At 35.8% G+C, this 23,477-nt stretch overlaps 3 protein-coding genes across 3 annotated transcripts; all 3 read right to left on the bottom strand.

The window, feature by feature from the left end:
- Window positions 1-3,172: 3,172 nt before the first annotated feature.
- LOC116145188 (probable DNA replication complex GINS protein PSF3) lies at window positions 3,173-6,376 on the bottom strand. The gene is made up of 7 exons (XM_031430617.1): window positions 6,334-6,376; window positions 5,751-5,778; window positions 5,097-5,162; window positions 4,916-5,016; window positions 4,350-4,442; window positions 3,387-3,523; window positions 3,173-3,294 (listed from the first exon to the last, which is right to left on the bottom strand). The coding sequence occupies exons 1-7, from the start codon at window positions 6,348-6,350 to the stop codon at window positions 3,173-3,175; spliced, it is 564 nt and encodes a 187-aa protein (XP_031286477.1). The 5' UTR covers window positions 6,351-6,376.
- Window positions 6,377-7,418: 1,042 nt separating this feature from the next.
- Window positions 7,419-8,359, bottom strand: LOC116145187 (probable LRR receptor-like serine/threonine-protein kinase At3g47570). The gene is made up of 3 exons (XM_031430616.1): window positions 7,942-8,359; window positions 7,625-7,870; window positions 7,419-7,539 (listed from the first exon to the last, which is right to left on the bottom strand). Exons 1-3 carry the CDS (start codon window positions 8,357-8,359, stop codon window positions 7,526-7,528), a joined length of 678 nt encoding a protein of 225 aa, XP_031286476.1. The 3' UTR covers window positions 7,419-7,525.
- A 152-nt stretch (window positions 8,360-8,511) lies between these two features.
- Window positions 8,512-21,710, bottom strand: LOC116145186 (receptor kinase-like protein Xa21). Its single transcript, XM_031430615.1, is given in 12 exon segments — window positions 8,512-8,750; window positions 9,073-9,776; window positions 16,930-17,035; window positions 17,124-17,161; window positions 17,163-17,258; window positions 18,059-18,095; window positions 18,098-18,150; window positions 18,608-18,645; window positions 18,691-18,708; window positions 18,756-18,851; window positions 20,944-21,117; window positions 21,627-21,710. Coding segments are annotated over 12 exon segments (1,683 nt in total).
- Between the last annotated feature and the right edge of the window lie 1,767 nt (window positions 21,711-23,477).

Genomic DNA, 23,477 nt, shown 5'->3' with positions numbered 1-23,477 from the left:
GATTACCGTTGGCCTCAAATATAATATCTGTGGGTCTTTTCCTCGTTATCATCTACAATAACGGGATTCTAAGACTGTAGACATCCCTATTTGTTGACACCTCATGATGAGACCATACTCCAATTCACAAGAACAACATTAGAAAATACATGATCTTTTTGACAAGTAATTAATTGTTCATATTAGATAGAAAGCATACTAATGTTCAAATGGTGACTGATTGATTACAACTGTTTATTGCCTAGTAACTCTTTTGCTAATGTAATATCCCACTTGAGGTACGTATTTACGATTTGCTGTATTAGTTAAAAGTTTACTGTTTCAGCTTCAATTGAGTTTGTATGTTGAGTTGGTTGAATGGTTGCCTTGAAATTGGTTAAGTTTTGGTGAAGTTTGGAAATCCAATCTTCGCCGGGGCGAAGAAGAAGCTTCGCTGCGACGAGGAGGAGCTGCACTCACGGGTAGGTTCTGCCCTGTTTCGCAGGGGCGACGGAAAGTGCTTCGCCACTGCGACGAGCCTAATAAAAAAGTTTCATGAGTTTTCTAGAGAATTCTTCTTTTGGGGCACAATGACCATTCTACCCCTAATTAGTAGGAAAAGTGGGGAGTAAAATGTAAGGAAATTTAGTAGAGATTGTGTTTGGATGGGGGTGTATTTGTAAAGAATCAAAGGATATAGATGGAATTTTAGCAAAAGTGTAAGGGCAAAATGGGAAAGGATGTTTATAATATGAGCTAAAAAGAGTTAAAGTGTAGAGAAACCCTTATTCATCCATTCCACCGCCTCTCCCATTTGCCTACTTTCTTCCAATTTCTCCATCCAATCTTTCAAGATTTCTAAGGGAATTAAGAGAGCTTTTGAGTAGAGATTTAGAGATTGAGTAGAGAGGTATGCTTGTACAAGTATGTTATGTTGTTGAGAATTGAGTTAAGATGAATATGTATTATGAGAAGTGTTTTTGATATGTGATGAGAAATGGAATTTGAGATGAAGTTTGAGAGATGTTGTGTGAACCTATTTGGAAGTGCTTTTCTTGACAGAGATTATGAGTATTTGAGGGAGTTTTTCCCCATTTTGGATGGATGAGAAATGGAATTTGAGATGAAGTTTGAGAGATGTTGTGTGAACCTATTTGAAAGTGCTTTTCTTGACAGGGATTATGAGTATTTGAGGGAGTTTTTCCCCATTTTGGATGGCTAGAGAATGAAGTATAGTAGTAATTATAGTAGAGTGTTTATATGCACATGAGTTATTTGATGAAATGCCTAAGTGAAATCTGCCCTGTCACTGCCGTGACTTTCTAAGTAATTTTTGGGCATCTTATGGATTGAACTGGGCTGAGACCAAAACATAAAAGTTGTAGCCCTATTTCTAAGCTTTAAAATGAGACTGAAACCGTAGCAATACGAGGTGTATAACGCAAGTTATGGCCTTTTTAGTGTGACTTGTGCAGAATTACTGTTTTGAGGAAATCTTGTATTTGGCATTTCATTAGTGCATTAGTGAGCATGAGCTATCTATACACATTTGTTTACACACTTAAGAAGTAGCTTGAGACTTAGTAAAGAATTTGAGTATAAGCTACTTTAAGGGTAAAGAGAAAGAGAGATTGAGCATTAGAGAACAAAGAGAAAAGAGCATAGAGTAGGTTGTGCGATGGGGAACCCGTGAGTAATGGGTAGAGTATTCCCGCATGTATGCCGCATTGAGAGAGCGGCATGAGTATGAGATAGAGAAGTGGTGTAGCCCGTGAGAGTGCATGCGGATGAGGGCTATATCCGAGTACCCGAGAGAGAGATTATACACTCACATGGCCAAGGGTTCCGAATCCATGCATAACCGAGTCCGATCGGCTAGAATGAGTAGAGGTCACATAGAGTAGGAGCGAGTCCCGGCCGTGCCCCCAGTAAGATGGGGCTGTGACTTACTAAAGAGAGTTACTAGAAAAGAGTTCTAAGAGAAAGAGATAGAGAGAGAGAAGTACTAAAGAGAAATTGAATGAGAAGTTGTAAGGAAAGAATTAGAGAGAGAGAGTTACAGGGATAGATGAGTAGATGATTTATTTACTGAGCCTTATTTTAGTGCTCACCCCGTTATTTCCTATATTTTGCAGGATCTAGGTGAGGACACTGTCGGATGGATGTCGGCGCTCGAGGAGAAGCGGTTTCACTGTCCATTATGTTTTTGATGACTTTTGTACACATTATAATTTTGTGTAAAAATATATATGTTGGTAAAGAATATATATATATATATATTTAATAAAAAAAATTTGGGCCCAATTTCTTTATATTATTTTATATGTATTTTATTATGAGTATTTGAGTAGAAAGTGGCTATTACAGCTAAACTAGGCGTTTTGGTTTGAATTGTCTTTATCATTTTTATTGTAATTTTATTTTACTCCATCCAAGTGAAATAAGATCTGAAGAAACGTTAGAAATTCTTAAATCAAATATCCAAACTTAATAAAAAGTATCCAACAAACTTTCATCAAAGAGATTTAACTTTAAAATGAAAATGAAATAAATATAAGTTGATCAAAAGCACAATTCATCCTTGTAAGAATCAGAATCAGAATCAGATATGCCACGGAAGATTAAAAAGCATAATTCATCAGAATCAGCTACTCAGGCAATCAGCGTAAGATGAAAAAATATCTTCCGACCAAAATATATATAATCTCATCACTTAAACAATAACATAAACTGTTTAAGGTCATAGTCATCACATACAACTAATCAACTCTGCCAATCACCTAGCTGGAATATATTAGGCCCACTGACGTGAAGATCAATGCTCCACTCAAGCATCATTTTTAATTCCCAAATAAAAAAATAAATTCTAAATAACATATTTATTTAAAAAAAAAAAAAGTGTTATTTTGAAGCCTCGTAGACAAGGGCTTCAAAATTTTATAAATAACAGTATCTAGCTATTGACAAATTACTAAACCATCACAAACAGCAGTCGGCTTTCCTTCTTTCTTTACTACTTCTGCAAAATATAAACTAATATTATCAATGGACAAGGTCAAAGAAACCTATAAATTCTTAAAATCTAAACTCAAGTACTACTTTCTATGTTACATCACGCATGTATGAAACCTCCGGGCATCACACTTACACTTACAAAGTAGACTCGCATGGTGTACAACAGATTATAATTAGGTTAGGAAAAGCACCTACTCAATTGGTTTCCTCTTCCCCCAAGAACTGAGGCGCTCTGAAATCTGAGGCCACCTATCCGCCACTTTTTAAAGGTTGCCATGGAGTGTTGTGCGGCTTCATACACTACACAGGCAAAAGCATTTTGACATCATTGCTAATAAAGATGTGACATGAAAATGGAAGATATGTGGTTAAATGAGCAAAAATAATCTCACAGTTAGTGTCTTCTTTTGTTAAAACCATCAAGAATTTGGAAGCCACTGCATAAGCCATGGTGTGTGCCTTGGTAAAGTCTTTATACCTCATCCGAAATGTAGACAGGAGCATCTTTCCAATTGTTCGATCACCAATCCTATGCATGAAAACAAGAGCCAAGTAAATAAAAACTCAAGAGTGAATTTCATGTTGGGAAGTTGAAAAATGATTAGTGCAACTGCACAGTTCAAAGCAATAGCTAGCAACTAAAACTGCTTATGAATTGCTTAGTGTTAATTAATTACAGGTATACCGTCCATCCTACACAACTTTATATGTGTTAACTGTGCCCTTCCTGAATTAGATGTAATGAAAAAGCATCATTATGTTTAGAGATAAATGAACAAAGAAGTATCCACTAACCATATTACTAGGCTGATGCACTTGATACAAGCCACCAACATTTAGGATAATAAAAACATGAACATGTGATCCTGTTCATTTCTCTTTTCACTCTACTGTTTTCAACATTAACTTTCCGATGAATCCTATCTCTAACATACATATTGATCTTCTGAGACAAGGAACTGACCACATCCTTTATTCCATCCCAAGTCATGAAAATGCAAGTTTAGCTCTATACCTTCAATATGTTTCACAGTTTCAATAAGATACAGAAATTAGGAAAAACTAGAGACCAGTTCAAATTTTTTATGCAATAAATAACCAGATCAACTTTGTTCTAAAAAAGCGGTGAAACATAACATGGAAAATTTGTAATAACATCAAATCTTTAGCGCACTGCTTTCTTTTCCAAATTGACAAAGTGTCGTCTAATGACATTATGAAAACAACACCTATGAAGATAGCAATTTACTATATAAGGGACAAGAAGAATGGGAGAGATGCATTATAAAGAAAGCTATCAGAAGGCAAGAAAAACTGTACGCATGTGAAGAAGCTAGTGAGTAGCAGAAACTCACATTGGTGCTATCTTACAGCCAAATTTGTACAAATATGGACACCTAGATCTCAGATCCACATTTGCAGCATCAGTCTGGATTTCCCGCCTTGTTCTGGTATTCAATTAAAACAAAGAAGACTAGAAAAGTAAATAAATATTCACATCTTCAGATTCTCATTCACATAAATAAATATGTCATTCTTCATGCATTCATTTGAATGTAGGACAACTTTGCAAGAAATTGCGATCATAGTACTTGGTTAAAACCACCTAATTCCAGAGGGGGTTTGGTCACTCGAAAAAGCAAAAGGGGAGGGAAGGATCAAAGAAATACAATTAGAACAACAAACTCTTTCTAGACTTTTGACAAAATAATTTGACCTAGTTGGACTGGTGAACAAAAGTAACCCACATTTTAGAATACAAAATCTGATTACTTTTTAATGACCAAGGGCACATTCTACACCATTCACACATAAAGCAAAATCATGTTGAAAATTCTTCTTGCAAGTCAGTTTTTAATGATTTTCTTAGTGTTATTACCATCTTTAATTAGAAATAAGAATAACACTAGAAACGAATTACTTTTGGTTGAAACAAGCTGGAACAATTATTGATACAGCTTGCCTCAAACATAACTCCTGAGCAAGCCAAAATGGCTGCTCTACCTTCGCACCTTCTTCAACCTGAAAACAACCACCAAAAACAGAATATATTATGATACAGTCATTGAACATCAATTTCCACCAAACTCCAGTAAACTTGCACAGTCTCCAGCACTGGGATCAACTTTCACTCCATTAGCTGACTTATGGAACACAACAGGGACGAGCTGAAATCTAAGCAAAAGAAAAAAAGAAAAATCATTAAGCAATTTCAAAGTTGAATTGAAGACAACTGCCAGTATGAAGACCAAGACAATAATCTCTTCCTATACAAGAATATCATCAATGTCATAATAATTTATGAGATATTATGAGACATTAAGCAGTTTCTCTTGATTTTTCCTTCACAATTTATGAGACATTTAACAGCTGGGGAACAAAATATAAAAAATTAATTATAATAAATTCTGAATATAAATGAATTCCAGTGTAGAGAATGCAGGGGATCTGAACCATTTATGTCCATCAAAATGAACGAATCAGATTTCCCAATCGCAAGAATATAAACACATTGACTAAAACATCCAAACCAAGATTAAAAGAAGAAAATATCTAAGCTCTAAGCGAGAATTAGATCCAATTCCAACCTGAAACTCACAATTCCTCAGCAACAAGAAGAAATGTAAACTAAAATAAATTCAAAAAGATCTGAAACCCTAGAGTGAGCAAAATTTATAGCTAGAACAGACTGATATAGAAAATGAAATTCGGAAAAGTAAAAAGTTGACGACGAACTTTTAAGAAATTAAAATTACCTCAAATGTTCTCACAGAGCTTGCTTGTGTTTTGTTATACCTGGGAAAATAAAGGGCTGACGTGGGAAAGTCACGTTAAGGGTGACCTGCTCCCGTCAGGGCAACACGCACACGTCAGACCTGCAAAATAATATGGAGCTCACACGCGTCCATTCCTCTGCAGCAAGTCGTGCGAAGTCAGCTTGGAAAAAGGAAAATGGGACGTAAAGCCGGATTATATCCTGACAATCACACCAACCCATGGATTTAATGATGATTACACGCTTCAATTTGGTATAAAATGAAGAAGACCCCTCCATTAAGGGGATTCGGCCATTCTTTACAGAAAACAACTCTCTCTCTCTTGTAAAAGAAAACACTTACTTTTCATAACTCTTATGTACGTCAGTCCGCTTCGCGACCTGACCCACACTAATATCAATACAAATCAGTGGACGTAGGATTTGCTACCTTAGCATCCGAACCACTTTAAAAGTCTTCTTTGCATTTATTTCACTTCATATATCCATTATCACGTGTATTAATTCATCAAATAGTGATACCCATGTGACAATTGGTTGGTGCCGAAAACCAGCATCAACATGTTTGTTTGGCTCTCATTCTCTCAAATCTCAAGTGAATGGCGAGGGAAAATTTCAGATAAAATACAAAAAATCTTAATTTAGGGGCTTTTGTATAAATAAAAAAGAACAAGGGATCCATATACCGGTAGAAATCAATTCTCTTCGCTTCCGCCTTCTTTCTTTTCTCGTCCTTTCACCTCTCCGTAATTCTTTCCTCCCAAGTCTCAGATGTTTCAATGGAGTTATAATCTAACAAGCAACTTAAGAATTTTGTGATGTCTCCCGCACAATACGAAGTTTTTGACGTAAACTCTTCATCTTTGCGCAAAGTAACATAATTTCTCCGGCCTTTTCCTCATTATCATCTCCAATAGCAGGATTCAAAAACTGTAGACATCCCTGTTTGTTGTCATCTCTAGACTTCCGAGACCATACTTCAATTTGCAAGAATAACATTAGAAAATTCATGATCTTTTTGACAAGTAATTGAGTATTCAAATTAGATAGAAAACATTCTAATGTTCAAATGGTGACTGACAGATTGAAACTGTTTATTTCCTACGGATCTTTCTGCTAAACTGGGCCTTTTCGTGGGAATTGTTTATTGTAATTTTTAAGTCACTCCATCCGAATGAAATAAGATACGTAGAAATCTTGAAACTCTTAAATCCAACATTCAAACTCAATAAAAGTGTCCAAGAAACTTTCATCAAAGGGATTTAACTTTAAAATGAAAATAAAATACAAATAGGTTGATAAAATGTGGGTGGCCTGGCAGATAATCACAGAAACTCCATTCACTTTTCACCTCGCTCAAACTGATTGACCTCCTTGCCTGATGAGAACAGTTCTAGGCTGGAGAAGGATGTTCTTGACCTCTTGTAATTCATGAACAACATTGCTTATGTTCATTCGATCTTGTGGTATCTCCATTGAACATGCTACTCCGACCCTTACCATTGAGATGAGACATTCCTTTCTTTTAATGTTTCTTTCTTGTACCAGTATATGATTAGTAGCAGTAACCTCTTCAACCTCATTTAGAAGTACTGGATTGACAATGTCCAACACCCGGTCAGGCAAGGCCATTTTAGCAAAATTGTGAAGATTGAGGCCTTCCTCAAACATAAGGTCTGTGGGCCTTTTCCTTGTTACCATCTCTAACAACAAGATCCCATAACTGTAGACATCCCCATTTGTCGACACCTCACTTCAAAGACCATACTCTGCAATTCACAATAATATTATATTAGAAAGTATATAATCTTTTACACGTAATTAACTGTTCAAATTATCCAATCTTGTCGTTACCTGGGGCTGCATAGCCTATTGTTCCTCTTACGCCAACAAAGCTGCTTTGATTTGGATTTGAAACTTCTGGGAGAAACCTTGCTAGACCGAAATCTCCAACATGAGCTGTCATGTCATCATCTAGAAGAACATTGCTGGGCTTTAAATCACAATGGAGGATTGGCTCATGGCAACGATAATGGAGATAATCTATTGCAGATGCCACATCAATTGTAATGTTTATTCTCTTAAGAAGGGTAAGATTCTGAATTTCAGGTTGCTCATCTTCTGTTTCTAGAGCTGGGTGCAGCCACTTGTCAAGACTCCCATTTGGCATGTTTCTAGAGCTGGGTGCAGCCACTTGTCAAGACTCCCATTTGGCATGTACTCATAAACAATAGCTTTAAAGTCATTACCTTGAAAATCAATACTTGAGCAAGAAGTTATGACTTTTAAAAGATTCCTGTGACGGATATTTGTCAACGCTTTACACTCTGCCATGAAACTCTTGGAAGCTCCTCGACGTTGAAGATTTAGTACTTTGATTGCAACAATAGTTCCATCTTCATCAAGGATACCCTTGAACACAGAGCCGAAACTTCCCGCACCAATTAAGTTTGTTGAAGAAAACCCATCGGTCGCTCTGAATAGCCTTTCATACGATACATTCAAAAGTTCTTTTATCAACCTGGATCCAGATTCAGAAGGTTGTTTCACGCTTCTCTTTCTGAGCCAACCAAAAATGAATATTGACATCACGGTTAGTCCTGAAAGGCCACTTGCAATTGAGATCAATATTTTGGTTCGCGGAGAGATCCTTTCTTTCTTTGCATTCTTGCTAGTGCATTTGAGCAAATGTAATTCATCTATTCCTCCACAAAGTCTACCACTATTTCCGACAAGTGATATTAAACTTGCATTTGCAAAAACTCCTTTTGATGGCACTTCACCCTCAAAATTATTGAATCCAAAGGGAGAGTCTCTAAGAATTTTGGAATTTGACCAGACAAATTATTGAGAGAAAGATCAATGATTCGAATACCTCTTAGAGAACTCAATGATGTAGGTATAAATCCTTGGAAAGCATTGCCATCCATTGAAAGTGATTCTAGACTAAAACAAAGACTAAGTTGACTCGGAATTTCACCTGACAAATTATTATCAGACACCAAAATTGGATAGATGTTTCAGGTTATGGATGTTTGGAGGTATGTGTCCAATCAATTGGTTTTGGGATAGATCTAGTGAAATTTTATTTCAAAAACTTGCTTTGGTATGGTTCCACTAAGGTCATTTTGGGAAAGATCCAACTCTGTTAACTATTCCTAGACTAGAAGGGATGATTCCTGATAATTTGTTATCTAACAACCATAACTTAATGATTTTGGACAGGTTCCCAAAAGAAGAAGGAATTTCACTGGAGAGTTTGTTGCTGGACAGATCTAAAAATACAAGGTTCTGGAGCTTACCTAATTCTTCGGGAATTGTGCCTGAAAAGTTGTTAAAAGGCATACACAACAAAGTCGAGTTAAGAAGGCCACCTAGCCCTGATGGGATTGTTCCATACAATTTATTCCCACCAACGAATAAACGTTGCAGTTTAGTACTAGAAAGGTTACCTATTGAATGGGGCAAGGGTCCTTTGAATTGGTTTTCAGCTATGGAGAACGTCCTCAAATTGCTGCAGTTGGCCAAAGAGTCGATAAAACTCATCTCATCACCTTCCCCACTTCCTAAATTATTATTGTTCAAACTTAGCCATTGAAGGTGTTGCATGTCTCCAAAATCAACGGAAAATTTTCCTGAAAATTTATTTCTTTCCAGCTCAATATGTTGGAGTTCTGAAGCATTGGATAAAGATACCGGAATAGATCCACGAAATGAGTTGTTTGATATCTGAAAAAATTGGAGACGAGGAAGAGTAAGGCCCAAATTTGGTGGAAGACTTCCCTCAAGTTGATTCTGAGACAAAGAAAAATTAACAAGGGAGGAGAGATTGTATATAGAAGGAGGGACAACACCAAATAGGTTGTTTCCACCAATTAGAAGACTTGTTAAATTTTTTAGTTGACCCAATGTATTTGGAATATTTCCTTCAAAAGCATTTGAAGCCATAGATATCTTTTCCAGGGAGGTAAGATTCCCAAGAAATGGTGGGACACCTCCTGTCAAACTGTTAACATGCAGAGCTATGACTTTGAGGTTGAACAAGGAGACAAACTCTGGTGGAATTTCCCAACTAGCTTGTTATATCCTAAATGTAACAATGTAAGCCTGGAACAACGGGACAAGTTGGCTGGAATTTCTCTCACCAAGGAGTTATTTTGAAGTATTAAATCCTCTAATCTGAACAGGCGGCCAATTTGGAACTGACAAAAGTGGTAACTTGCATAAGCATGATGCAAAAAAGTAAAACAGAGCGAAAGCAAAGTGAGTGACTTATCATTGTGTTCATTTCTGAGAGTGAGATGTGAGCTTACTTCACCTTGTCGCTTTATATATGGTGAGTTTGTGAAACTCTAACGCCTATTCAGTGGCATTAATTATTAAAAATCTGGACTTAAAACAGGGAATTGACTAGTGTTACATAACTTTACTAAAATTTCCTTGCCGTGCATATAATGGTGAAGAAATTTGGTGTACTGGTCTATTTCGATATAATTTTGTCACCAAATGACAATGTCTTTTTCAGATTTTGTTTTCCTTCTTTGACAATTTTGAATGAGTTTTATGTCCTGTGTGATAGTTGTTGGAACCGAGTTTGATGTATCCAACACAAAAAGCTGGATATGTGAGCTAAGGTTCAATCTGATAATGTTATATGTTTGCGCACATTATATAATGGTGAAGAAATTTGACTATCGTTACATAATTATACTTTTTTATAATTTTTTAAATTCTTTCTTTCTTACAACGATCTCATGAAATATGATTTTTACTCTTAATATACCCAAGAAAGATCAAAGTCAGTTGAATTTTTGTTAACCTTTATTTATTTATTTTTTAAATGAGATGTGTGGGCCTCTTGCACTTGGTGTGCTACACACAAGAAATTAGTCATGCATATTTTTTCTTTCCTCAAGTTAACAATAATAATCAAATCTTAACTATGAAACAATATTTTCTACGTAGAGACGAGTGAGTTTTCTGTTTTTCTCTTACGTATATGAATGAAATATTTGTTATGTCCTTATATGGGTTAACGTCTATTAGAATCTATAGAGTCTATCTTAATTGATTAAACGATAATATCTTGTTAATACTATACCCAAACCTAAGGGGTAACTGCAATTAACGCATTTCATATTTCGCGGTCTTTTAAGGGGTTAGAATAATAATCCCTCCCACTTTTGACTTGATTGCAAGAGCAATGAAGTTATTATAATTTAAGTGCAGAAAATATGATTAGAAAATAGAAGATATGGTGATCTTGATGAATATCTACCAATCACTCAAATCAAATGGAATCAAAGTTGAAAGGTTGGCATTCATAACTCATAAACTAATAATATTAGTGTCAATAGGAATAAATTCAACATGGTTACATGTCTCATTGATTTTTAATCACATTTCACTTGAGAAATCGAAATTAGATATTTTTATGTATATAAAATTGAGAAATTAAAACAGAATACTCAATAAATAAGGATAAATGATATGAAATAAAATAATGATTTTGTTCAAATAAGAAATGGTGAGTGAATCGATTGGAAAATACAAAAATCAATCGGCCAAAACAACGACATATTGTTGTTGATTGGTGGACCAAACAGGGTAGAGGTGAGATGAATTTTGATCAGGAGGCTCATAGGAATGTTTTCGTGGTGATGGGGAGTGTTGTCATCACTAGAAATAGACCATATTTAGCCTGGGTTGTCAACGCCGGAAAGGGTGTTTTGGGTGATTTTGCAATATTTTAAATCTGTAGAGGCTTATATGTAATTTTTAAGGGTATTTTTGTTGAATTTCAAACCTTTGGACACCGGTTTGACCCACTAGTCAAACCAGTTCAACTGATCAACCTAAGACCCGGCCACTTTATTGGGTTTCATCCCAGGCTGGTTATTAAAACTAGTGTGTTCAAAACTGGTTAACCAATTTTGTGAACTAAATTGGTTTTTAGGTTCAAGAATTTTCCTAAACTAAAACTTAACCAATTTAGCCAAAAAACCGGTTTTAATTTAATATTTAATATATTTTTTTAATTTAATATTTTTATAATAAACCATATTTCTTATATTTTTATAATAAATCAATTAGTAAAACCGATTTCAGTTAACTGGTTTCCAACAATAAGTTTCCCCGTTGATCTGTGCGTAACGCGGTCGATCTGGCTGAAAAAGGCAGATCTAGCCGTCGACGCAGTAGATGGAGTTTTGCAGCCTCGACGGCCAGATCTAGACTTTTCCCGGCCAGATCCGTGGGTGATTTGCGGAAAGGCCAAATCTACTGCTAGATCTGGCCATCGTGGCCGCAAAACTCCATCTACGGCGTCGACGGCCAGATTTGGCCGTAATCTGTCCTTTTCTGGCCATATCAGCTGCGAATCGTCGGAAAAGGCCAGATCGGCGCGTTATGACACAGATCCGATGGGGTCTGTGTCTGTAACGCAATTTCCGACTAGATTCCGGCTGTGGTGGCCGGAATCTTGCCGCAGCTGGTGGGGGTGTTTTTTGTCATTTACAAACTTTTTATATAGGGAGTGTTTAGTTAATTAGCAAACCTGGGGGTTTTTTAGAAATTTTTAAAAAACTAAAATATCAAACTTCAAGGGCATTTTAGTCTTTTCACTGTTACAAACAGAAATCACTAACAGCACATGACGGAAGGTACCTATTTATCGTTTAAAAATCTTTTGGGTACCAACTGTTGTGTTTGGCAAACCTTGGGTATGCACAAGTCGTTTGGCCCACTTTCTTTCGACACAAATATATTTGATTTTTTTTTTTTTTTTTTTTTTTGTAACCTTACAATCTCAAATATTTCAAATAAGCCCCAAATGTGGTAGGTGACTCTAAGTGGTTTGAACCCAAGATTCATTTAGAAAACAACTTTCTTGACCACCAAACTAATCCTTTAAGGTTATAAATTGTTCTTCTTTACTTTTTATTTCTACTAAATCTTTGGCGACCTCATCGTTGCCTTTTTTTTTTTTTTTTTTTTTTTTGCCTTGGATAAATTTAAGTATCCATTTTTTTTTTTTTGGTAAAACTTAAATTATGCAATCATTTAGTTATTTTTTTTCTCTTTTTTTGTTTTGGGTGTTCTCCTGATGTATTAAAAAAAGAGAGTTTAACTGCCAAGTCTAATCAAGAGTTAAATTGAATCTCTTGAAGCAACCCTAAAACATGAACTATTAATGGAACCCATTGTGATTTTATTTATTGTTTGATTCCATCTTTCATTTAGGGTTTAAAAAAGAAGAGTTTTTTAATATATAGGTATACTAAAAGAATAAATGCCCTTATGGTAATCAACAATTTAAAGAATATATATATTTAAAAAAATTATTATTGGGACTTAGAAAGAAGATTGGTAAGGCTTAAAACACAACTCATGTAATACCAGAACTTTTATCCACGGCAAAAAGTTAAAAAATATGATAAGCATATATAGAAGCACAATTCAATAAAATCCACTTTAATGGAGAAACTATTACGTTTAACAAGATCATGTGTATTCTCAGCTTTTAGTTCAATCAAAGTGCAGTTTTGATGAGGATTTAATGCATAGCCCTTATGTAAAAGGAATAGGCTAAAAAATATAAATGAAAAAGCAAAACCTCCATGATCATTATAGCTCATTGTCAGAAGAAAGGTAGTTTCTTAAATATATTCATTCAATCTTGTGGTGACCCATTGAACATGCCACTCCAGTCCTTGCAATGGAAGACATCCCTTTCTGTTGTTGTTTACTGTTTCTTTCTTTCAGCCTATGGTTAGTAGCAATCGTCTCTTCATCAACATTTAAAAGTACTGGTCCACAATGTCATCAACCGTTAGACATGATTACCGTTGGCCTCAAATATAATACTGTGTGGTCTTTTCCTCGTTATCATCTACAATAACGGGATTCTAAGACTGTAGACATCCCTATTTGTTGACACCTCATGATGAGACCATACTCCAATTCACAAACAACATTAGAAAATACATGATCTTTTTGACAAGTAATTATTGTTCATATTAGATAGAAAGCATACTAATGTTCAATGGGACTGATTGATTACAACTGTTTATTCCTATAACTCTTTTGCTAATGTATATCCCACTTGAGGTACTTATTTACGATTTGCTGTATTAGTTAAAAGTTTACTGTTTCAGCTTCAATTGATTTTGTATGTTGAGTTGGTTGAATGGTTGCCTTGAAATTGGTTAAGTTTTGGTGAAGTTTGGAAATCCAATCTTCGCCGGGGCGAAGAAAGCTTCGCTGCGAGGAGAGCTGCACTCACGGGTAGTTTCTGCCCTGTTTCGCAGGGGCGACGGAAAGTGCTTCGCCACTGCGCACGAGCCTAAAAAAAAGTTTCATGAGTTTTCTAGAGAATTCTTCTTTTGGGCACAATGACCATTCTACCCCTAATTATAGGAAAAGTGGGGAGTAAAATGTAAGGAAATTTAGTAGAGATTGTGTTTGGATGGGGGTGTATTTGTAAAGAATCAAAGGATATAGAGGGAATTTTAGCAAAAGTGTAAGGGCAAAATGGGAAAGGATGTTTATAATATGAGCTAAAAAGAGTTAAAGTGTAAGAAACCCTTATCACATTCCACCGCCTCTCCCATTTGCCTACTTTCTTCCAATTTCTCCATCCAATCTTTCAAGATTTCTAAGGGAATTAAGAGAGCTTTTGAGTAGAGATTTCATCTAAGCACCTAAGGTAAGGATTCATGCTTTAGATGTGAGTTTTCTTATAGTTATAGTGAAGTCTTATTTGGTTGTTATTGTTCTTGTTGTTGTTTTGAGTTGTAGAGAGTAGACAAGACCACAAAGGAAAGGAAAAGTGCTAAAGAAGTCACCTTTTCACAAGTAAGTATATTCAACCAACTGTAGTTTTGATAAGTTTTTGAGTAAGATTTAGAGATTGTAGAGAGGTATGCTTGTACAAGTATGTTATGTTGTTGAGAATTGAGTTAAGATGAATATGTATTATGAGAAGTGTTTTTGATATGTGATGAGAAATGGAATTTGAGATGAATTTTGAGAGATGTTGTGTGAACCTATTTGGAAGTGCTTTCCTTGACAGAGATTATGAGTATTTGAGGGAGTTTTTCCCCATTTTGGATGATGAGAAATGGAATTTGAGATGAAGTTTGAGAGATGTTGTGTGAACCTATTTGAAAGTGCTTTTTTGACAGGGATTATGATATTTTGAGGGAGTTTTTCCCCATTTTGGATGGCTAGAGAATGAAGTATAGTAGTATTATAGTAGATTGTTTATATGCACATGAGTTATTTGATGAAATGCCTAAGTGAAATCTGCCCTGTCCCTGCCGTGACTTTCTAAGTATTTTTTGGCATCTTATGGATTGAACTGGGCTGAGACCAAAACATAAAAGTTGTAGCCCTATTTCTAAGCTTTAAAATGAACTGAAACCGTAGCAATACGAGGTGTATAACGCAAGTTATGGCCTTTTTAGTGTGACTTGTGCAGAATTACTGTTTTGAGGAAATCTTGTATTTGGCATTTCATTAGTGCATTAGGGAGCATGAGCTATCTATACACTTTGTTTACACACTTAAGAAGTAGCTGTGAGACTTAGTAAAGAATTTGAGTATAAGCTACTTTAAGGGTAAAGAGAAGAGAGATTGAGCATTAGAGAACAAGAGAAAAGAGCATAGAGTAGGTTTGTCGATGGGGAACCCGTGAGTAATGGGTAGATGTATCCCGCATGTATGCCGCATTGAGAGAGCGGCATGAGTATGAGATAGAGAATGGTGTAGCCCGTGAGAGTGCATGCGGATGAGGCTATATCCGAGTACCCGAGAGAGAGATTATACACTCACATGGCCAAGGTTCCGATCCATGCATAACCGAGTCCGATCGGCTAGAATGAGTAGAGGTCACATAGTAGGAGCGAGTCCCGGCCGTGCCCCCAGTAAGATGGGGCGGTGACTTACTAAGAGAGTTACTAGAAAAGATTCTAAGAGAAAGAGATAGAGAGAGAGAAGTACTAAAGAGAAATTGAATGAAAGTTGTAAGAAAGATTAGAGAGAGAGAGTTACAGGGATAGATGAGTAGATGATTTATTTACTGAGCCTTATTTTAGTGCTCACCCCCGTTATTTCCTATATTTTGCAGGATCTAGGTGAGACACTGTCGGATGGTGCGGCGCTCGAGGAGAACGGTTTCACTGTCCATTATGTTTTTGATGACTTTTGTACACATTATAATTTTGTGTAAAAATATATATGTTGGTAAGATATATATTATATATATTTAATAAAAAAAATTGGGCCCAATTTCTTTATATTATTTATATGTATTTTATTATGAGTATTTGAGTAGAAAGTGGCTATTACAGCTAAACTAGCTTTTTGGTTTGAATTGTCTTTACATTTTTATTGTAATTTTATTTTACTCCATCCAAGTGAAATAGATCTGAAGAAACGTTAGAAATTCTTAATCAAATATCCAAACTTAATAAAAAGTATCCAACAAACTTTCATCAAAGAGATTTAACTTTAAAATGAAATGAAATAAATATAAGTTGATCAAAAGCAAATTCATCCTGTAAAATCAGAATCAGAATCAGATATGCCACGGAAGATTAAAAGCATAATTCATCAGAATCAGCTACTCAGGCAATCAGCGTAAGATGAAAAAATATCTTCCGACCAAAATATATATAATCTACACTTAAACAATAACATAAACTGTTTGGTCATATCATCACATACAACTAATCAACTCTGCCAATCACCTAGCTGGAATATTAGGCCCACTGACGTGAAGATCAATGCTCCACTCAAGCATCATTTTTAATTCCCAATAAAAAATAAATTCAATACATATTTATTTAAAAAAAAAAAAGTGTTATTTTGAAGCCTCGTAGACAAGGGCTTCAAATTTTATAATAACAGTATCTAGCATGACAAATTACTAAACCATCACAACAGCAGTCGGCTTTCTCTTCTTTCTATACTTCTGCAAAATATAAACTAATATTATCAATGGACAAGGTCAAAGAAACCTATAAATTCTTAAAATCTAAACTCAAGTACTACTTCTATGTTACATCACGCATGTATGAAACCTCCGGCATCACACTTACACTTACAAAGTAGACTCGCATGGTGTACAACAGATTATAATTAGGTTAGGAAAGCACCTCCTCAATTGGTTTCCTCTTCCCCCAAGAACTGAGGCGCTCTGAAATCTGAGGCCACCTATCCGCCACTTTTTAAAGTTTGCCATGGAGTTTGTCGCTTCATACACTACACGCAAAAGCATTTTGACACCATTGCTAATAAAGATGTGACATAAAAGGGAAATATGTGGTTAAATGAGCAAAAATAATCTCACAGTTAGTGTCTTCTTTTGTTAAAACCATCAAGATTTGGAGCCACTGCATAAGCCATGGTGTGTGCCTTGGTAAAGTCTTTTAACCTCATCCGAAATGTAGACAGGAGCATCTTTCCAATTGTTCGATCACCAATCCTATCATGAAACAAGAGCCAAGTAAATAAAAACTCAAGAGTGAATTTCATGTTGGGAAGTTGAAAAATGATTAGTGCAACTGCACAGTTCAAAGCAATAGCTAGCAACTAAAACTGCTTATGATTTGCTTATTGTTAATTAATTAGGGTATACCGTCCATCCTACACAACTTTAATATGTTTTAACTGTGCCTTCCTGAATTAGATGTAATGAAAAAGCATCATTATTGTTAGATAAATGAACAAAGAAGTATCCCTAACCATATACTAGGCTATGCACTTGATACAAGCCACCAACATTTAGGATAATAAAAACATGAACTGTGATCCTGTTCTTTCTCTTTTCACTCTACTGTTCAACATTAACTTTCCGATGAATCCTATCTCTAACATACATATTGTCTTCTGAGACAAGGAACGACCACATCCTTTATTCCATCCCAAGTCATGAAAATGCAAGTTTAGCTCTATACCTTCAATATGTTTCACAGTTTCAATAAGATACAGAAATTAGGAAACTAGAGACCAGTTCAAATTTTATGCAAATATAACCGATCAACTTTGTTCTAAAAAAGCGGTGAAACATACATGAAAATTTGTAATAACATCAAATCTTTAGCGCACTGCTTTCTTTTCCAAATTGACAAAGTGTCGTCTAATGACATTATGAAAACAACACCTATGAAGATAGCAATTTCTATATAAGGACAAGAAGAATGGAGAGATGCATTATAAAGAAGCTATCAGAAGGCAAGAAAAACTGTACGCATGTGAAGAAGCTAGTGAGTAGCAGAAACTCACATTGGTGCTATCTTACAGCCAAATTTGTACAAATAGGACACCTAGATCTCAGATCCACATTTGCAGCATCAGTCTGGATTTCCCGCCTTGTTCTGGTATTCAATTAAAACAAAGAAGACTAGAAAGTAAATAAAATTCACATCTTCAGATCTCATTCACATAAATAATATGTCATTCTTCATGCATTCATTTGAATGTAGACACCTTTGCAAGAATTGCGATCATAGTACTTGGTTAAAACCACCTAATTCCGAGGGGGTTTGGTCACTCGAAAGCAAAAGGGGAGGGAAGATCAAAGAAATACATTAGCAACACAACTCTTTCTGACTTTTGACAAAATAATTTGACCTAGTTGGACTGGTGAACAAAAGTAACCCACATTTTAGAATACAAAATCTGATTACTTTTTAATGACCAAGGGCACATTCTACACCATTCACACATAAGCAAAATCATGTTGAAAATTCTTCTTGCAAGTCAGTTTTTAATGATTTTCTTAGTGTTTTATACCATCTTTAATTAGAAATAAGAATAACTAGAAACAATTACTTTTGGTTGAAACAAGCTGGAACAATTATTGATAACAGCTTGCCTCAAACATAACTCCTGACAAGCCAAAATGGCTGCTCTACCTTCGCACCTTCTTCAACCTGAAAACAACCACCAAAACAGAATAATTATGATACAGTCATTGAACATCAATTTCCACCAACTCCAGTAAACTTGCACAGTCTCCAGCACTGGGATAAACTTTCACTCCATTAGCTGACTTATGGAACACAACAGGGACGAGCTGAAATCTAAGCAAAAGAAAAAAAAAAACATTAAGCAATTTCAAAGTTGAATTGAAGACAACTGCCAGTATGAAGACCAAGACATAATCTCTTCCTATACAAGAATATCATCATGTCATAATAATTTATGAGATATTATGAACATTAGAGCAGTTTCTCTTGATTTTTCCTTCACAATTTATGAGACATTTAACAGCTGGAACAATATAAAAAATTAATTATAATAAATTCTGAATATATGAATTCCAGTGTAGAGAATGCAGGGGATCTGAACCTTTATGTCCATCAAAATGAACGAATCAGATTTCCCATCGCAAGAATATAAACACATTGACTAAAACATCCAAACCAAGATAAAAGAAAAAATATCTAAGCTCTAAGCGAGAATTAGATCCAATTCCAACCTGAAACTCACAATTCCTCAGCAACAAGAAGAAATGTAAACTAAAATAAATTCAAAAGATCTGAAACCCTAGAGTGAGCAAAATTTATAGCTAGAACAGCTGATATAGAAATGAAATTCGGAAAAGTAAAAAGTTGACGACGACTTTTAAGAAATTAAAATTACCTCAAATGTTCTCACAGAGCTTGCTTGTGTTTGTTATACCTGGGAAAATAAAGGGCTGACGTGGGAAAGTCACGTTAAGGGTGACCTGCTCCCGTCAGGGCAACACGCCCACTCAACCTGAAAATAATATGGAGCTCACACGCGTCCATTCCTCTGCGCAGCAGTCGTGCGAAGTCAGCTTGGAAAAGGAAAATGGGACGTAAAGCCGGATTATATCCGACAATCACACCAACCCATGGATTAATGGATTACACGCTTCAATTTGTATAAAATGAAGAAGACCCCTCCATTAAGGGGATTCGGCCATTCTTTACAGAAAAGAACTCTCTCTCTCTTGTAAAAGAAACACTACTTTTCATAACTCTTATGTACGTCAGTCCTGCTTCGGACCTGACCCCCGCCAATATCAATACAATCATGGAACGTAGGATTTGCTACCTTAGCATCCGAACCACTTTAAAGTCTTCTTTGCATTTATTTCACTTCATATATCCATTATCACCGTGTATTAATTCATCAAATAGTGATACCCATGTGACAATTGGTTGGTGCCGAAACCAGCATCAACATGTTTGTTTGGCTCTCATTCTCTCAAATCTCAAGTGAATGGCGAGGGAAATTTCAGATAAAATACAAAAAATCTTAATTTAGGGGCTTTTGTATAATAAAGAAAAGGGATCCTATACCGGTAGAAATCAATTCTCTTCGCTTCCGCCGCCTTCTTTCTTTCTCGTCCTTTCCCTCTCCGTAATTCTTTCCTCCCAAGTCTCAATGTTTTCAATGGAGTTATAATCTAACAAGCAACTTAAGAATTTTGTGATGTCCCCGCACAATACGAAGTTTTTGACGTAAACTCTTCATCTTTGCGCAAAGTAACATAATTTTCCGGCCTTTTCCTCATTATCATCTCCAATAGCGATTCAAAAACTGTAGACATCCCTGTTTGTTGTCATCTCTAGACTTCCGAGACCATACTCAATGCAAGAATAACATTAAAAATTCATGATCTTTTGACAAGTAATTGAGTATTCAAATTAGATAGAAAACTTCTAATGTTCAATGGTGACTGACAGATTGAAACTGTTTTATTTCCTACGATCTTTCTGCTAAACTGGGCCTTTTCGGGGAATTGTTTATTGTAATTTTTAAGTCACTCCATCCGAATGAATAGATACGTAGAAATCTTGAAACTCTTAAATCCAACATTCAAACTCAATAAATGTCCAAGAAACTTTCATCAAAGGATTTAACTTTAAAATGAAAATAAAATACAAATAGGTTGATAAAATGTGGGTGGCCTGGCAGATAATCACAGAAACTCCATTCCTTTTCACTCGCTCAAACTATTGACCTCCTCCTGATGACGAATTCTAGCTGGAGAAGGATGTTCTTGCCTCTTGTAATTCATGAACAACATTGCTTATTTTCATTCGATCTTGTGGTATCTCCATTGAACATGCTACTACTCCGACCCTTACCATTGAGATGAGACATTCCTTTCTTTTAATGTTTCTTTCTTGTACCAGTATATGATTAGTAGCAGTAACCTCTTCAACCTCATTAGAAGTACTGGATTGACAATGTCCAACCCCTTCAGGCAAGGCCATTTTAGCAAAATTGTGAAGATTGAGGCCTTCCTCAAACATAAGGTCTGTGGCCTTTTCCTTGTTACCATCTCTAACAACAAGATCCCATAACTGTAAATCCCCATTTGTCGCACCTCACTTCAAAGCCCATACCTGCAATTCACAATAATATTATATTAGAAAGTATATATCTTTACACGTAATTAACTTTTCAAATTCCATCTTATCTGTCGTTACCTGGGGCTGCATAGCCTATTGTTCCTCTTACGCCAACAAAGCTGCTTTGATTTGGATTTGAAACTTCTGGGAGAACCTTGCTAGACCGAAATCCCCAACATGAGCTGTCATGTCTCATCTAGAAGAACATTGCTGGGCTTTAAATCACAATGGAGGATTGGCTCATGGCAACGATAAGGAGATAATCTTTGCATGCCACATCAATTGTAATGTTTATTCTCTTAAAGGGTAAGATTCTGAATTTCAGGTTGCTCATCTTCTGTTTCTAGAGCTGGGTGCAGCCACTGTCAAACTCCCATTTGGCATGTTTCTAGAGCTGGGTGCAGCCACTTGCAAGACCCCATTTGGCATGTACTCATAAACAATAGCTTTAAAGTCATTACCTTGAAATCAATACTTGAGCAAGAAGTTATGACTTTTAAAAGATTCCTGTGACGGATATTTTTCAACGCTTTACACTCTGCCATGAAACTCTTGGAAGCTCCTCGACGTTGAAGATTTAGTACTTTGTTGCAACAATAGTTCCATCTTCATCAAGGATACCCTTGACAACAGCCAAACTTCCCGCACCATTAGTTTGTTGAAGAAAACCCATCGGTCGCTCTGAATACCTTTCATATCGATACATTCAAAGTTCTTTTATCAACCTGGATCCAGATTCAGAAGGTTGTTTCACCGCTTCTCTTTCTGAGCCAACCAAATGAATATTGACATCACGTTAGTCCTGAAAGGCCACTTGCAATTGAGATCAATATTTTGGTTCGCGGAGAGATCCTTTCTTTCTTTGCATTCTTGCTAGTGCATTGAGCAAATGTAATTCATCTATTCCTCCACAAAGTCTACCACTATTTCCGACATGATTTAACTTGCTTTTGCAAAAACCTTTTGATGGCACTTCACCCTCAAAATTATTGAATCCAAAGGGAGTCTCTAAAATTTGGGAATTTGACCAGACAAATTATGAGAGAAAGATCAATGATTCGAATACCCTTAGAGAACTCAATGATTAGGTATAAATCCTTGGAAAGCTGCCATCCATTGAATGATTCATACTAAAACAAAGACTAAGTTGACTCGGAATTTCACCTGACAAATTATTATCAGACACCAAAATTGGATAGATGTTTCAGGTTATGTGTTTGGAGGTATGTGTCCATCAATTGTTTTTGGATAGATCTAGTGAATTTTATTTCAAAAACTTGCTTTGGTATGGTTCCCTAAGGTCATTTGGGAAAGATCCAACTCTGTTAACTATTCCTAGACTAAAGGATGATTCCTGATAATTTGTTATCTAACAACCATAACTTAATGATTTGGACAGGTTCCCAAAAGAAGAAGGAATTTCACTGAGAGTTTGTGCTGACAGATCTAAAATTCAAGGTTCTGGAGCTTACCTAATTCTTCGGGAATTGTGCCTGAAAAGTTGTTAAAAGGCATACACAAAAAGTCGAGTTAAGAAGGCACCTAGCCCTGATGGGATTGTTCCATACAATTTATTCCCACCAACGAATAAACGTTGCAGTTTAGTACTAGAAAGGTTACCATTGAAGGGGCAGGGTCCTTTGAATTGGTTTTCAGCTATGGAGCAGTCCTCAAATTGCTGCAGTTGGCCAAAGAGTCGATAAAACCATCTCATCACCTTCCCCACTTCCTAAATTATTATTGTTCAACTTAGCCATTGAAGGTTTTGCATGTCTCCAAATCAACGAAAATTTTCCTGAAAATTTATTTCTTTCCCGCTCCTGGACGAGCTGAAATCAAGCAAAAGGAAAAAAGAGAAATCATTAGCAATTTCAAAGTTGAATTAAAGACTATTGATGGTATGAAGACATGGGATCTGAACCGTACATGTATTTCCATCAAAATAAGCGAATCAGATTTTGCAATTGCAAAATATAAACACATTGAGTGAAACATCCAACCCAAGATCTAAGCTCTAAGCGAGAATTAGATCCAATTCCAACCTGGAACTCACTATTCCGAAGCAACAACAAGAAAAGCAAACTAAAATAAATTCTAAAAGATATGAAACCGTAGAGTGAGCAAAATTTATAACTAGAACAGATGGATACAGAAAATGAAATTCAGAAAAGTAAAAAGTTGGCGATGAACTTTTAAGAAATTAAAATTACCTCAAATGTTCTCACAGAGCTTGCTTGTGTTTGTTTGGCTCTCATTCTCTCAAGTCTCAAGTGAATGGCGAGGGCAAATTTCAGATAAAATACAAAAAATCT

This window comes from Pistacia vera, unplaced genomic scaffold (genome assembly GCF_008641045.1).
Source record: "Pistacia vera cultivar Batoury unplaced genomic scaffold, PisVer_v2 Contig460, whole genome shotgun sequence".
NCBI lineage: Eukaryota > Viridiplantae > Streptophyta > Magnoliopsida > Sapindales > Anacardiaceae > Pistacia > Pistacia vera.
The sequence above is the reverse complement of the archived record's forward strand: the minus strand, read 5'-3'. Positions and strand labels throughout refer to the sequence as shown.